This window comes from Sinocyclocheilus rhinocerous, unplaced genomic scaffold (assembly GCF_001515625.1).
Source record: "Sinocyclocheilus rhinocerous isolate Xijiao unplaced genomic scaffold, SAMN03320098_v1.1 scaffold241, whole genome shotgun sequence".
NCBI classification, from domain to species: domain Eukaryota; kingdom Metazoa; phylum Chordata; class Actinopteri; order Cypriniformes; family Cyprinidae; genus Sinocyclocheilus; species Sinocyclocheilus rhinocerous.
In genome coordinates, this window is record NW_015659312.1 from 2,860,112 (window position 1) to 2,875,522 (window position 15,411).

The 15,411-nt window shown below is 37.3% G+C and overlaps 2 protein-coding genes and 1 pseudogene across 3 annotated transcripts in view; 2 read left to right on the forward strand and 1 right to left on the reverse strand.

Annotated features, from left to right (window-relative positions):
- LOC107723452 (protein virilizer homolog) overlaps positions 1-8,132 on the forward strand; it is a 24,020-nt gene extending 15,888 nt beyond the window's left edge. The window contains exons 13-23 of one of the 2 annotated variants that reach the window (XM_016532080.1): positions 1,288-1,832; positions 2,093-2,328; positions 4,043-4,522; positions 4,999-5,131; positions 5,215-5,331; positions 5,448-5,605; positions 5,856-5,952; positions 6,210-6,376; positions 6,463-6,809; positions 6,913-7,056; positions 7,792-8,132. In XM_016532080.1, coding sequence (XP_016387566.1) covers positions 1,288-1,832; positions 2,093-2,328; positions 4,043-4,522; positions 4,999-5,131; positions 5,215-5,331; positions 5,448-5,605; positions 5,856-5,952; positions 6,210-6,376; positions 6,463-6,809; positions 6,913-7,056; positions 7,792-7,970 — 2,603 coding nt within the window. In that variant the 3' untranslated portion in view covers positions 7,971-8,132. Of the gene's footprint in view, positions 1-1,287; positions 1,833-2,092; positions 2,329-4,042; positions 4,523-4,998; positions 5,132-5,214; positions 5,332-5,444; positions 5,606-5,855; positions 5,953-6,209; positions 6,377-6,462; positions 6,810-6,912; positions 7,057-7,791 lie in introns of both variants that reach the window. The other variant, XM_016532079.1, reaches the window with a different exon arrangement.
- A 147-nt stretch (positions 8,133-8,279) lies between these two features.
- Positions 8,280-14,004, reverse strand: LOC107723454 (RING finger protein 151-like). Its single transcript, XM_016532083.1, has 8 exons — positions 13,728-14,004; positions 12,848-12,893; positions 12,525-12,633; positions 11,005-11,211; positions 10,755-10,894; positions 8,992-9,154; positions 8,795-8,915; positions 8,280-8,721 (listed from the first exon to the last, which is right to left on the reverse strand). Exons 4-8 carry the CDS (start codon positions 11,208-11,210, stop codon positions 8,446-8,448), a joined length of 906 nt encoding a protein of 301 aa, XP_016387569.1. The 5' UTR covers position 11,211; positions 12,525-12,633; positions 12,848-12,893; positions 13,728-14,004; the 3' UTR covers positions 8,280-8,445.
- A 145-nt stretch (positions 14,005-14,149) lies between these two features.
- Positions 14,150-15,411, forward strand: part of LOC107723455 (DNA repair and recombination protein RAD54B-like) — a 20,871-nt pseudogene continuing 19,609 nt past the window's right edge.

Below are 15,411 nucleotides of genomic sequence, written 5' to 3' on the forward strand. Positions count from 1 at the left end.
GATCAGGCGCAACTACGCCCGGCGTAGACAATGCGCGTCCATGCTGACACATTCTCCCTCAGTTATAGATATAGCTGAGACGACGTTCATGCCGCAATGGCTACAACTACTAATAGGCCTATAGAACTGAATTGCTCAAGACATCATAACAAGTGAAGCCACTGCGCCATGATTTCATTGAGTAAACATTTCCTAACAAGTCAGCGTTTTTATATCTGAAGTCACCCTGCACATTCCCATGGCAGATTTCTTCAAGGTTAAGTAAAATATAATAAATGTAATACAATGCTTCTCTAGAGTTATTTTTTATAGCTGACTATCAAGTTTATGTACAATGAATGTCTTTCCTGAGGTATATGTGACTTTACGTGACATTTTGTGTTTTACTGGCGTCTTAAAAAAACACGTTTATAGTTTGTATTTTGTGATAAAATTGACAGAATTTGAAAGCTGATCATTTATTTCTGATTAAAAGTAATAAAGCACAAAACTTATTGCGATTATTGAATGGCAGGCACGCTACAAATAATGAATGGAATTAAAGACTTGAAATATTTCCAAGCATTTACACTGTCCTTCCAAGCAAGATGTCAAATAGTTTCTTTTAATAATCCCAGTTCATAGGTAATGTTTTACTGCATAATTATTACATTCTGTACAGAAATATATTTTGTATTCAATTACTGTCGGCAGTGTGGTAGGCTATAGTCTACACCGAGCTTCGTGATTGATATCACTTATCCTGCCCGAAAAGACCATAAACATTACAGGTCATGTCTGCAGTAATAAATAACTAACAGACATTAATCCTAAAAATGAATAATGTCCGAGCAAATCATGACTTTTCACTTTACACATACCTCGAGATATAATATAGACTAGGCGTAAGATTTAGTCTCAGACGTAGCACTACGCCGAGATGGTGCAACGGGTATAAATTCTACGCACGACTTAAAGCGCATTTTACGTCCAGCCTAGTCTTACAACCGGGTGTACGTCCAGCTGGTGCAACCGGCCCCTGAGCATGCTGTCATCTAGGTTCATGCAAACCTGAACTTCCATTTTTTTCCCAGACTCGGTCTGAATAATTTTTGGTCCTAAATTTGTATCAGTTTTACTGGTAGTCCACTGTATGAAGAATTTTTGGGTATAGTTTGTCACAGTCCTCGTTATAAATCCCCTAACTGTGATATTTTCAGAAATAGAAGTCCCTACTAAAAACTATTGATTATTACCAATAAAAATATTAGCTTATGTCTCCTGACATGACTCATTGTGTATCTGCAGGTCAGCAGAAGGACTTGAAGTGGAACCAGGCCATCATAGCCCTCTTCAGTGCAGAGGGCATGGACACGTTTATTAAAGTCCTCCAGAAGCTTACATCACTACTGCTGCTGCCATGGCGACTACATGGTCCAATGGGCCCCATAGCGCAAAGACTCATGATGCTGTCAGTGGCCTCCTGCTCGCTGAGACTCATCCGAGCCATGCTGAAAGAGCTACTGTGCGGGGGAACCTGTGAGTTCCGTGACGTGCGTGTGCCCTCCGTCTGTGTCGCCCTTCACAAGATCCTTTGCTCCACCCCAACAACCGGTCGGCTGGATGCAGAGGAGCTGCGTATTCAGGGAGACGTGACTGAGATACTGTTAACATTCACACATGCAGTTAGTGAACAGGAGACAGGTTCAGAGGAGACTGTGGCTGGAAACAGCTGGTCTCTGATGTTGAAGGAAGTGCTGAATTCTATACTGGCTGCTCCAGAGAACATCTACAGCAGCCTTAGTCTGCTGTCAGAACTGCTTCCTCTACCTCTGCCCATGCAGACCACTCAGGTACTGAACACACATATGCGGCTACAAGTACCTGTCACTGCTTGCCGCTGATTATCCCACATACAGGAGCTCTGATCCAAACCCTTGTGAGCTGCCTGACTAGACAATTTTAGACATATTTTGACAAAACTACTAACATGAGGATGGTTTCAAAACGTAGGCAGCAAATGTATGCGTCTATAACTGTTTTGTTAATTAACAAAAAATATTGATAGAAAATAGTTTAATTTACTCTTTCCATCTCCCTCTTTCTCTCTTAGGCACTATCTGTGCAAGGCATCGGGGTTGCAATGAACACACGAAAGTTGTGGAGTGTGCACTTACATGCTCGGGCTCAAGTATTACAGGAAGTGCTGAGGTGCGTATGTGTCAGCAGCTGTCCGCCGCTACTCTCCATGCTCCGCCGCGTGTGCATACAGCTCAGTGATCTTGCTGCGCCCACTGCGACTCTGGTTATGAGGACATTGCTGGAGCAGCTGCAGGAGGAAATGCAACAGTAAGACACATTCATCCCATTAAGGACAATTTGTTCATAGCTTGTGGATTTGTTTTAATAAGATTTCAAGAACAATTATACATTTATATTTATACACATGAACACACACATTTGTGCAGTGATGCATTGCTGCCACACACATATAATTTTTTCCACTTAAAACAACATTTTTTCGTAATAATGAGATATGTTGGTAAAATGACATAATTATCTCATTAAAATGACATTTTCTCGTAATAACGAGATTTTATGTCATTAAAACGCCATCTTTTTCTCGTTAAAATGACATTTTCTCGTAATAATGAGGTATGTCGTTAAAACGACATAATTATTTTGTTTAAACAACATAATTTTTCTCGTAATAATGACATATGTCATTAAAAGCATATGTTTTTCCCTTTATAGAAGATATTACATATCGTTACATTATGTGAACGAGGCTACATTCGATGAACTCTTATTCTGCGTGATGGGACAGAGAGTAAAGACAGGTTGAGTTGAAAAGTGGCATTTCAGGGCCGTCCATGCGTGTGAAACAAATAATAAAGCATGATCTCTTTTTTTTTTTTTTTTTACCCACGAACAAAAAATTCGAAAAATCTAGCTTAATTTTCAGTTCTCAAACAAAACGAAATAATAATAATAATAATTAAACCATTTGTCATTTCTCTTTTCAAGTAGAAAATCAAATGACCAGAAATGTTTGTATTGCTTAGTGTTAAATCAGAGTCATTCAAATAAATAAATGTTCCAAGCCCAGAGTCGATTATTCAAAAATAACTGGTTTAATCTGATCATCTTAAACAAGTCATATCCTCCGAGTCTGAGTGCAATTATTGGATAGCATTATATTGTAGAAAGATTGGAGATTAATCCTACATGCCGCTACAATAAAAACAATAACATTAAAACACATTTAAAACAGTGTAGGGTATTTCTATTTTCCCTCCTGCAGTAACTTCAGCAGCGAGTAGATCCTCGTTTATGGACTGTGGCGACACACTCACATAATGTAACAATATTTTCTATAACGGGAAAACATATAGTTTTTATGACATGTCATTATTATGAGAAAAAAAAAGTCATTTTAACGAGATAATTGTCATTATAACAACGACAAAGAAACAACAAGAACAACAAAGAAAATATGTTGTTAAAATAACATAACATTTCATTACAACATAACTGAGTGGAAAGAATGTGTGTGGCAGCACATATTATAGCATGTTAGCATTTTTAAAAATGACATGTATACTTTTTTTTTTTTTTTACACGCACTCATATATTTCTAATATAATTGTTATAAAAAAATGTATACAATTATTTGTAGTTTATATTTTAGAATAGAATTACTTAAATATATGAAGTATTCTAAAATTAATTCCTACAAAAATAAATTATATTACGTAAAAAAAAATCGTAATTTTGGAATTGTAATTCGAATATGCTAAATGTGCTACATAACTGGCAGACTCCCTGTAGTACAGCTGTGGGCCTCTTGTTGGAAGACTCTTGCTTTTGGCTTCATTTGGGGGATTTTTTAGCTATATGCACTGCAGTTAATTAAATGACCAACATATAATTCAATAAAAAAATAATAATCAGTTGATTAGGTGTAGTGATAGCTGATTAAGCCTAAATACGTTTAAATGGGTTAGTTTGACTGGTGTGTATATTTCAGACAGCTCAAATGGACTGTTTGTTGTGTGCTTAGGGAGGCAGCTGGCTCACGCTTGATAAGGTTACTAGCCCTCCTCGACTCGCTGGCATCTCAACGGGCTTGCAAATCAGCCATGTTGGCTCTACTGGGTGGATCTGCACGCAATGAGGGCCGGAGTGATGGGAAAGTGGAGGACAAACTGTCAGACCTTTTTCCCTCGCTGGTTGCCATGCTTGTCCTACCTGCAGATGCTGCGCTGTCAGCACAGCAGAACGCTGAATTGACAGCTTCCATCCTTCAGTCACTGTGTGACCAGGATGTGTCACTGGTTGTGAGCGGCTCGGGTGAAGCCTCAGTGTCTGAGGCAGAGCAGCTGGCCAACGCACTGCCGACCAGAGACATGATGACGTGCATATGTGACGGGATGCTGGAAGTGTTGGGAAATACACACAGCAGCTACACGCTCCAGCTCACATGTCTGCGAACCATGATGTTTCTCACTGAGCACGACTACGGTCTCTATCACCTGAAAAGGTATCACAATGCGTTTGATGGCATTTTTGCTTATTTAAGGGTGCACAGTGTATTTGTTTTTACATTTGTGTAAAATAATTTTTGAACACAGTTAAATGTAATCTTTTTTATTTTTTTTTACATTTGATTTAAATTATTTTTAACACATTTAAATGTAATCTTTTTTAAATCCTATTTTTACTTTTAAATAATTTTTTAACAGATAAATATAATCTTTTTTTTTTTTTATAAATATAAATATAATCTTTTCTCTTAATCAATATCCATTTTATTTTACTTTACATTATAATATTAAGGCCTAAATTCACTTGTAAAATTTAAAATAATTTAGTTTATTTTTTAGTGTTTTATTTTTTATTTCGATAAAATAGTATAGGAATTTCTATCTGTTGGTTAATCTGGATGCTCCAATAATTATCGGAGCATCCCTACCCTTCTTTACAGCAAAATGAAAGATTCTTGTGTTTGTGTTGCAGCTCTCTGAAGAGAAACAGCTCGGCCATTTCCTCTCTGATCCATAGGGAAACCACATCCTTTAACAAAGAGTTAACTGAGCTCCTTTCAGCCCTCTTCGACTTTTTGAGACAGATTGTGAACAGTGAAACTATGGTAGGCCGACAACAGAGTCAGTACTTTTTTTGTGCTTGTATGCATGCATGTATATGCTAATGCATATTCTTTATGCTACATAGGATGAAGACATAGACAGTCGCTCTTTGGCTCTTAGTGTAAGTGACATGAAGCAGCTGCTGCAGTGGAAGGAGGACTCAGGGGAGCATCCGTTATCAGAACTGGAGAAACACATTATGGTACATGTGGCAGCTTAGGTTATATATCATAATTAAGCTGTGCCCTATAGCCTGAAAGAAGGGAGATGCACATATTAATCTTGTCCTTCTCTCTCATTTTCCCATTTGTGCAGAAGCTCTGTAAGGAGGATGAGTCTTTAGAGACTCTGCTCGAGAATGTGACTGGACTGCGACAGATTATTGAAAGTTCTGGAGATGCCCCAGCTAATGCAGAGCCTGAAACGGAGCCCACTCTACCTGCACCAGAGCCCCTTCAGACACAGTTCAACCACAGGTAGTACAGACACGGAGAGTAATTATGTGTGTGACCAGGGTTTTGTAGTTAACTAAAACCGTAAAAAAAAAAATTGTTACTTGAAATAAACTTTAACTGAAATAAAAATATTAAAAAATTAAACTTATTTCAGCTAGTAGTCTCATTTTCATTTAGTTAAACCTGATGTACTAAAAAAATAAATAAAGCTTAGACTGAAATAAAATGATAAAAGCCATATAATGTTTGTCCCCCCCCAATCTACTTTCAGGACGGTTTTTGTACTCTCGGATGTTCTGGATGAGCAGTTAAAGGCCCTGTGGTTCTCTCCATTCCAGTCAGATGAGATGGAGACAGATGTTGACATGGTGAGACCGACGTGTGTTTGCAGGAACAATAAATGTACAATAAATGTATTTGTGATTTAAATATATGATCAAACAAAAACAAAAAATTTTAAGGTAACACATTTTTGTTTTCCTTGTTTACAGAAGTTTTAGAATCATTATTCATTATGGAGTCTGTACATTTTGTTGAGTCTGGATTATAAATGAATTCTAAAAGTATTAATTGCTTATGTTACGTGAAGTTGTTCATGTGAGAATTGTTAATGTATGTGTTGCAGGTGAAAGTAGACCTAGTTGCACTGGCCCAGCAGTGTTGCCAAGACTTGGACCTGAAGGCGGAGTTAGAACGTTCGTTCCTCAGTGAACCCGCTTCCCCAGGACACAGCAAACCACCCAAAGGCTTCAGACTGGGCAAACACAAACATGAGACCTTTATCACGTCCAGGTACACAACGTGTTGTACCATTCTAGTCAGAGATTACTACTTTACCTTGAATGTATATAGCTACAAATCATTTTCTTCATTTGCAGTGGGAATTCAGACTATGTGCAGCCTGCGAAACGAGCTCATTTCATGGCAGCCCCTCGGGGTCGGGGGCGTGGTGCGTTTGGCCAGCTCTCTCGACCGCATGACATTTTCCGTCAGCGCAAGCAGAACACCAGTCGACCTCCATCCATGCATGTAGATGATTTCCTTGCTGCAGAATTCAAGGAGGTGGGTCAGCCCACTGACCTAGCCCTGCCCAAACGCCCACCAAAAGGAGGAGGAGCCAAGCCACCGCCTAGAGGCTTGTTTACTGGAGGAACCAGAGGGAGGGGCTTCCAGAGTCACACCCGCTTCTTCACTCCACCAGCCCCCAAGAGTGTTCTGCTTGCTGGTACACATATATGTTTGACTTAGCACATATATACTCCATACTCCTTCTATATGTGGCTGATAGAATCCATGACACATTATTTAAAATAATTTGTTTGTTTTAGGTAACTACCCTCGTCGTGAGGGTGGTCGTGGATCCACTTGGAGCACGCCAGTGACAGCTGACACTCATAGAGGGACTTACAGTGAACCTCGTGGAGGGCAAAGCAACTTCGCCCGACCGTTACCCTCCAGACAGCCACCTACAGGTAGGCCTTTAAAATACATATATAAATAAATATTTTTTATATATATATATATATATATATAATAGCCATATAATTAGCTTGTAAGGTTTTGAAATGAACAAGACCAATAACCAGGAAGATTAATTGGTTAATTTTTTACTAATTTGACCAAGATGTAATTTTACTAGTTTCAATTAAATTATTATTTTTTTATTATAATAATCATTATCATAATAATTCAGTTATATTTTAATTTAATAATTAATAATATATATAACTTTAATACTTGTAGCTTAAATGTAAAATTGCACTCGAACCCCTAATAAAAATCCTAACAATTACAATAGGGTTTCAGCACTTCGTGCTCGAACCCCTAATAAAAATCCTAACAATTACAATAGGGTTTCAGCACTTCGTGCTCGAACCCCTAATAAAAATCCTAACAATTACAATAGGGTTTCAGCACTTCGTGCTCGAACCCCTAATAATACCATTATGTATCTTTAGGCATTACCTATTTAAAAAAAATCATTATGGTCATTTATTTTAAACAAGTGATATATTATAAATAATTATTTATAATGTAAAACATTAGGTGATTGTGCCACCTGCTGGATGTGTCCCTCAGTGATGACTTCTTTCTCATCATTAAAGGCGAAAAACGGCCTCTCCAATGAATATAAATTTTAAAAAGGTCTTTAGCTCACCCTACATCTCTGTCAAACAGTTCCTGACCCCTCTGTCTTAACTCTTCAGGTGCTTACCGATTGGCTCCTCGGGACAGAGCCACCAGAGGCAGAGGGATGGGCCTGTCCTGGCTGAGTGGTGGTGGAGTTAGTGTAGGAGGAGGAATAAGTGGCGGTGGACGTGGTCAAGGGAAGTTCAACAGCGGCGGAGGTGGACGGGGTAGACATGTCCGCTCATTCACTCGCTAAACGCTGCCTTGAGCAAAGCAGACTCAGCCGCCAGGCTCTAAAGGACCAGTCAGGATGTGGATCTGCTGTATCGGTTTCAAACATCGGCTGATATGGTGTATATCATTGTCATGTTTTGAGTTTCTCTCATTTTTAAAATGTTAAATATGATTAAATTCTTGTGAGTATATGTTTGAGTGTATTTTTATGCAGAAATCCACAATGTACCTTGTCAAAACTGTTTTAATATCAATGGATGTAGCAGAATGCATCTCTGTTGATCTTTCAAATGGAAAAACGAGCCTCTAAAATTCTAAAAACATACAACATTTGTAAAAAGGTCTTGTTTAACTACACCATTTGCTTAAGTTAAATCAAAGAACATAGCCAATCTCATATCAATCATTCAGTTTACCCAGAGGAACAACAACAATGGGGCTTCGTTCAGATGATTAGTTCCAGGTAGTGGTTTTCTATTAGCATAATGTGACATTCCCTATTCCTTGCTGTTCTGCCAATGTCCTCGGATGACTGTCACCTCTCTATTCTTCCTTTTGATGCAGTCCAAAGCTAGGCTTCTTGGGCTCGGCTTTCTCTGCACCTCAGCAGGGGGCGGTGCTGCTTCAGAGGGTGTGGCTGGTCTGAGCCCCTCCTTTTTTAAAAGTTCGAGAAGCTCCGCCTTCTCAAGCTCTGCCCTCTCCAGCTCTTGTCTGCGTGCTCTCTCTGCACCCAGCAGAACGTGGACATCTGACATGACGCGGGACAGCTGGCCCTTTGCACACACACACACCTGTCAATAACTTTCTGCACAAACAAAAAGCCTGTTGATGTGAAAAGTACCGTACCTTCAGTTCGTCCACTTCACTCCTCAGCAGACTCTCCTTCTGCACCATGTGTCGTCTTTGGGAATCCAAGCGAGATTCAATTTCATGCCTTACCTCTTCAACTTTGCAGTCTAATTCTGCCCTATAACAAACACGCAAAGGCATTTTAAAAACATTTACAAGATCACAGTCCATATGACTTGAGCAGATCTTTCTACCTGAGCATGTCCAGCTCAGCTCGTAACTCCGATACACAGTTGTGTTGGGCCTCCTCTGTGTTCATGATTGTGTATCCACATCCGCTTGCGCAAACTCTACTGCTGTATTCGCGCACACACAGATGAGCTTCCAGAGAGCGTCTCGACACCTGAACCGGGCAGCCTGAATGCCACCACAAAGGAAACTGAACATTAAACAACAAAAATAGAGGAAACCCTGGCACACAGCAAATGTTCACGCACAAAAAGCAGAGAAAAATTGTTGAGAAAGCATCTTAAGAGGCAGGGTTGACAGCCCCAGGTAAAATGATCTAGTTGAGGATGAGGATTTGTTGAAAATGCGAGAATGATTTGTGATAGTCTTGGCAGCATCAGTAAGAATGGGTCGAAAAGTACAAATCAATCAGTAATGTTTTGCCTTATATGCCAACACTTTACGGCAAAAGCAAAAATGGCAAAAGTCTTTGAGTTTATTGTATAACTGTAATAACTATTTAATGTCCAGCTATTATTGCAAATTCTTTTTAGAAAGTAAACTTAACATTTGTTTAAAAAAAAAAAGTATAATTTTTTTTTAAATATAAAAAAATGTGAAAACTAAACATTTCAAATGAACCTAAATGAAACCTAATTTAGGTAAATATTAATTTATAAAGTTATAAAGTTTGGGGTCAGATCAATTAGATAATTTGATCAAAAATATAGTAAATATTGTTACATTTTATATAACGGTTTTCTATTTGAATATATTTCAAAATGTAATTTGTTCCTGTGCTGGCAAAGCTGATATTCAGTAGTCATTACTCCAGTCTTCAATGTCACATAATCCTTCAGAAATCATTCTAAGATTCTGATTTGGTGCTCAAGAAACATTTATTAATTTCAATTATTTTATTGTCATTTTGATCAATTTGATGCATTCTCACCGAATAAAAGTATTAATTGCTTTTAAAAACGTACAAAACTGTCACAAAACTTCTAAATGGTAGTGTTTGCCAACAGTTTCCATCAAGTGTTTATGAATTTATGACTGTCTTTGAGTTTGATGTATAATTACAACTACTGACTAATGTCCAGCTATTACTGCCAATTTTCTTTGTGAAGAAAACTTAACATTTGGTGCAAAATATAATAAAAAATATTTTTTAAATAATAAATACAATTATTATTAATTATTAAAACTACAATTACAAACATAAATCTAAATATAAAATTATACATTTTAAATGTATAATATTTGAGCAGCCAGTGAAAATATTGGCACAGCAAGTAGAAGGTTTATTGTTGAAGAAAAAGACACACAGCGGTTGCACAACACACATAAAACACAGGACACCTACCACAACGATAACATAAGTACTCGTCACCTGCGTATTTATATACATACATACACACACAAACAAAGATTTCCAGGATTAGGGAATGTTGCATTAAGCTTATTGAAACTAATGCATATGTATTACGTGCAATAATCTGCTTCTGTTAGCTTTCTGCCTGAACAGATCAATTGTTTTAACCCTGAGGTAAACGTCTCACCTCATTGGCTGCCTGAGGTGGTCCCTCATTAACAATTAAAGATGTGATCACTCAATGCTAGATGCTTTATCTGTGGCTACAACACTCATTCATCTGCTGTTACAGCACTTGTATTGTATATGTGTGAATGAGACTGTAGCTGCTGTGTATAAGCCACCAATATAAGTACCAAAATATAGCTATATATATATATATATATATATATATATCTGCTTGTATATATGTACCTGCATTACTGCAGTTCAGCAAAGCGTAATCACACTGTTCCTCATGCCGATGAACAGACTCCAGAGCACATATGACCTCACAACCTTGTGGCCGAAACACACACCTCACCTGCAGCCTTGCTAAATCATTCCTCATGTATCTGTAACACACAAAACACATGTATTGATGAGTCAATAAAATCAGTGCCATTAACGACAAAGTTATCTTAAGTGATTTTGCGCAAATACAGATGCTTAATACATCTGTTACCTGAATAGTGGGCGTAGATGTGTGATGTCTAAAGGCATGCGGTCCTCTGGACAGTTGTTATGGTGGATGAGCCATCCATGAATGCAGGAGCTGCAGAAGGCATGTTCACACGGAGCCTGCAAAGGATCTTCTAACACGTCCCGACACACACAGCACAGCAGACCCTCGTTCACATAGCCTACAAAACGTTCTAGATCGTAGCCCATCCTAGAGGACACAGAAAACAAACTGATGTAAAGTACCTAAAACCATATAATAACTAAAACGTTGTCCCATGGTTATAACATGTTACATTAATGTAAAGTGCAAAGTGACGTGACCCATGCTTGGAATTAGTGCTCTGCATTTAACCCATCCTAAGTGCACACACACACAGCAGTGAACACACACCCAGAGCAGTGGGCAGCCATTTATGCTGGGGGGTTCGGTGCCTTGCTCAAGGGCACCTCAGTCGTGGTATTGAAGGTGGGAGAGAGCGCTGTACATTCACTCCCCCCACCTACAATCCCTGCCGGTACGAGACTCGAACCCACGACCTTTGGGTTACGAGTCCGACTCTCTAACCATTAGGCCACGACGTCCCCCATTACATTTTTCTAAATGTAATGGGGAAAATAGCTAGTTTAATTTAATTTAATTTTAAAATCCAACAATACACCTATCCTGCAGAGGATAAGAGGAATGGAGAATGAATGGGTGGATCCAACAACAAAAAAATACAAAGATTACATATTTTACACATTAATACTTTCTAAATAAATCTCTAAAACATTTAAAAACAGACATTTAGCAAAAAACGTATAAATGAATAAAAGAATAAATTAATAGATTTTTGTGTTAAAGTTTAAAACTTGAAATTTAACAATAATAATTATTTTAAGTTTAAAAAATTTATTTATGTCCACTATTTGTGCACACTAAAACCTACAGGCTATTAATGTATGCTTAAAAGCATAACTTATAATAAAAATATATAGAACATTTCCTAAAATATAATTTAATATATATTCCAAAAATATATTATATTACCTAAATAAATTAAAGCTGCATCATGGTCATAGCAAGTCACATTATTATAATTAAAACCAATACTAAATTTAATTTAAATTTAAAGTTCAAACTATACAAAAAGAAAATCTACGATTACATATTTTGTACATTAGTATTTTTAAAATGAATGTCTTAAACTTTTAAAAAGATAAATTTAACAAAAATACTTTATTTTCAAGCAAAGGTCTTAAACTTTTAGTACAGAAATGTAATAACAAATATACATTAAGTAGACCTTTTCTAAATGTGTTCAAATAAAACAAAAAACTGAAAGTTAACAATAATATTTATTTTACAATAAAAAAAATCATGCAAATAAGGTTTCAAATATTTAAGGCCACTGCATGTGTACACTAGGTTATTTAAGCTTAACAGCATAATGTACATTAAAAATATAGTCAGAACATTTCTTTAAATATATTTTTCATATATATATATATTCTATAAATATATATAAAAAAATGAACTACCTGACAGAGTCTGTATTATCTTGTCTCCCCCGCTCTCCTTCTCTCAGGTGTGCTTGCTGAAGGTGGTCTGGTCAGTTGCCGTAGAAACAGCCAGGTGGCAGCTGTTGGACTGAAACATGAGTGGGTGGGGTTACGAGTGTAGAAATTCACTGGGGATCTGGGGTCAGTTTGCCATCTTCATTTGTACTAAACCTTAGGAAATAGACTCTTTAACAAGCATGAATTGTATGGCACGCAGTTAATGAGGCACCTTTTCAATGCAACTCTCACCTGTACCACAGACCATGTAATGTGTAACAAATTTGCAAGAACACAACACACACCTGCTGAAATCTCTTAGGGAAACCCTCTGGGAAACTCTTCTTCATGCTGTGAACAAATGAGACTGAAGCACCTGGCAACCCCACACACAAGTACACTATACACACACACTATACATTACACACTATACAAATATCCTACACAAACTCTACATGCAAAGGGAAATATTTCTGGTGGTTCTATGGTAAAATTGAACATAGAGAGTTCAGAAATACAAAACTCATATTTAAGATGCCTGTTTGAGAATAAATTAGAGATCGACCTATATAGATTTTTTAATAACTGATACCGATTATTTGTTTCTATGTCCTATAACTGATATGCAAAATTGATATTTATTTAATGTTTTACTTCTGGTTTTGTTATATTTCATCCTCATTTCACAACAATAAAAACATAGCTTTTTCATTTTTATATCAGCAACACTTGTAACAATATTTACAAAGTGTTGTCAAATGGAGACTGTATCGCAATTACCCGCATGAGATAATAAATAAATTTTCACAGAGCTGTAAGTACGTAGATAATGATTAATACTGAAAAACCATACTGGTAAAACCAATTATCAGTCAATCTCTAGAATAAACGCAAGATGACATCCTCAAAAACAACCCCTTAAAAGTAACAGGTGACCTGTGCAAGTGTTCCTGCACCTGTCTGGCCATGTGAGAGTAAAAACAACTGATTTCCTCTAGAGTGTCAATGTGTGGCTTGTGCATTTAATTCTATACTAACACTTTTCTATACTGTGGCACTCCAGCTAAACCTTTATTGTCATTTGTTGCAGATTCACAGTTGAGGAAATATTGTGTAATTGTGAACGTCTTTCTGAAGGGGAGGATGTTTGTCTGTGCTGGTGTGTCTGTGTCTGGACACTCTTACTGCCTGAATGATCTCTGTTCTTCATGGCTGTGCTGGGATTAGACCGGATTACGCTTTCCCACACTCTGATTGGATTATTTTCCACACTGCAACATTGCAGCTTCACTTTCAGACATGCAGCAGTATATAAAACACTGGCACAACACGACCAGACATGGATCTGTGCACATGCAAGAGTTAAAACAGTTACTGAAGTTCCATGTGATAATGAGATAAAAATGAAATACCATCACAGTCAAGCACTATATCTTACAAATGACTAAAATTGCCACACACTGATATACAGTGGGTACATATGGGGTGCTGTGTGTACATTAATGAGGAAAAAAAATTAACTTAAATGATTTTAGCAAATGGCTGCAATATAACAAAGAGTGAAAAATTTAAGGGGGTCTGAATACTTTCCGTACCCACTGTATATTGAATATATATTTTACAGAAATCATACTTGCAAAGAACAATTACCAGCGAATTAAATATTCTATAGCTGAGGATAACTAAAAATGTATCTTGGTTATAGAAACATCTATGACTTTATAAGATTTATTTCATACTGTCTTTTCCGGGACTAACAATTTACTGACATATCTAGGTTTCACTGGCTGTGGGAAACCTGTACAGTACTAATGAAAAGCAGAAAACATAAAAAAACTGAGAGTGTACTGCTTGACGGTAAATAGTTAATTAACGACCCATCTCTACTTGATTGATTAATATCAATCTGAAGCATGAAGGATAGTAATTGTCTGATTTAATTTTGAAATAAATAAAAGACATACGAATCAATAAATGGTTTGATGTCAAAGCTATACTTGTGTACAAAAGCTGTTGGGTCATATTTGTTGTATATTAAAAGGGTTAGTAATGTGTAGGTTGTACATAGAACTTGCCTGTTTGATAAGTGATGGCTGACAGGGATCAGAATTTTGAGACGTCTCCTGAGTTTGCTTCGTTTACTTCTGCTGGATTAGATACAATTTTAGCAGTCAACATTTACTGTCAGGTTTCTTTGACACTCCTTTCTTTACTGTTGATTTCTGCTGCTCATAAACTCCTCCACCCCACCCCCTTTGCGTGACGTAGCGTTTCCATGGCTCTGGTTTCGACCAATCACGATGAAGATACGTCACTTCCGCGGGAGACTCGAGCTTGATGTTTTTCGATGGAGTTTTTGAAAATAGGATTGAGTGATTGACGTACGCGGAAGAAACATAATAAAAGGTAAGCGTTTAACGTATTATCTGTCTTCTTGGAGTGTATTAAATCCAAGTACATTTGAAAAGTTATAGGAGAATTAGAGGAGGCCAACGAGGCTTACTTTTGTTTACCATGGTTTAGCTAAAGACAGCGACTGATGCTTGTTATATGTCCTTTGCGTAGAAGGATAGTTCACCCAAAATAAAAATGTATGTCATTGTTTATCGCATTCCTGTCTTCCCAAACCCGTATGAGCAGGTTCTTTTTAATGAATTTACGCATATACAGCCAGGCCAGTGTAGTCCGATTACTGACCGAATGACTCTTATGAGTCGGTTCTGTTTTGGTGAATCAATAAGTCACCTACGAACCGCAATTTATTATCGTTATTTATTTATTAAGGACCGTTAATGCATTATTAAGGCTGGTGAGACTTAAATCAGGGACATTGACTGGTTGTTTGTTCATATGACAACAAAGAGTGTAT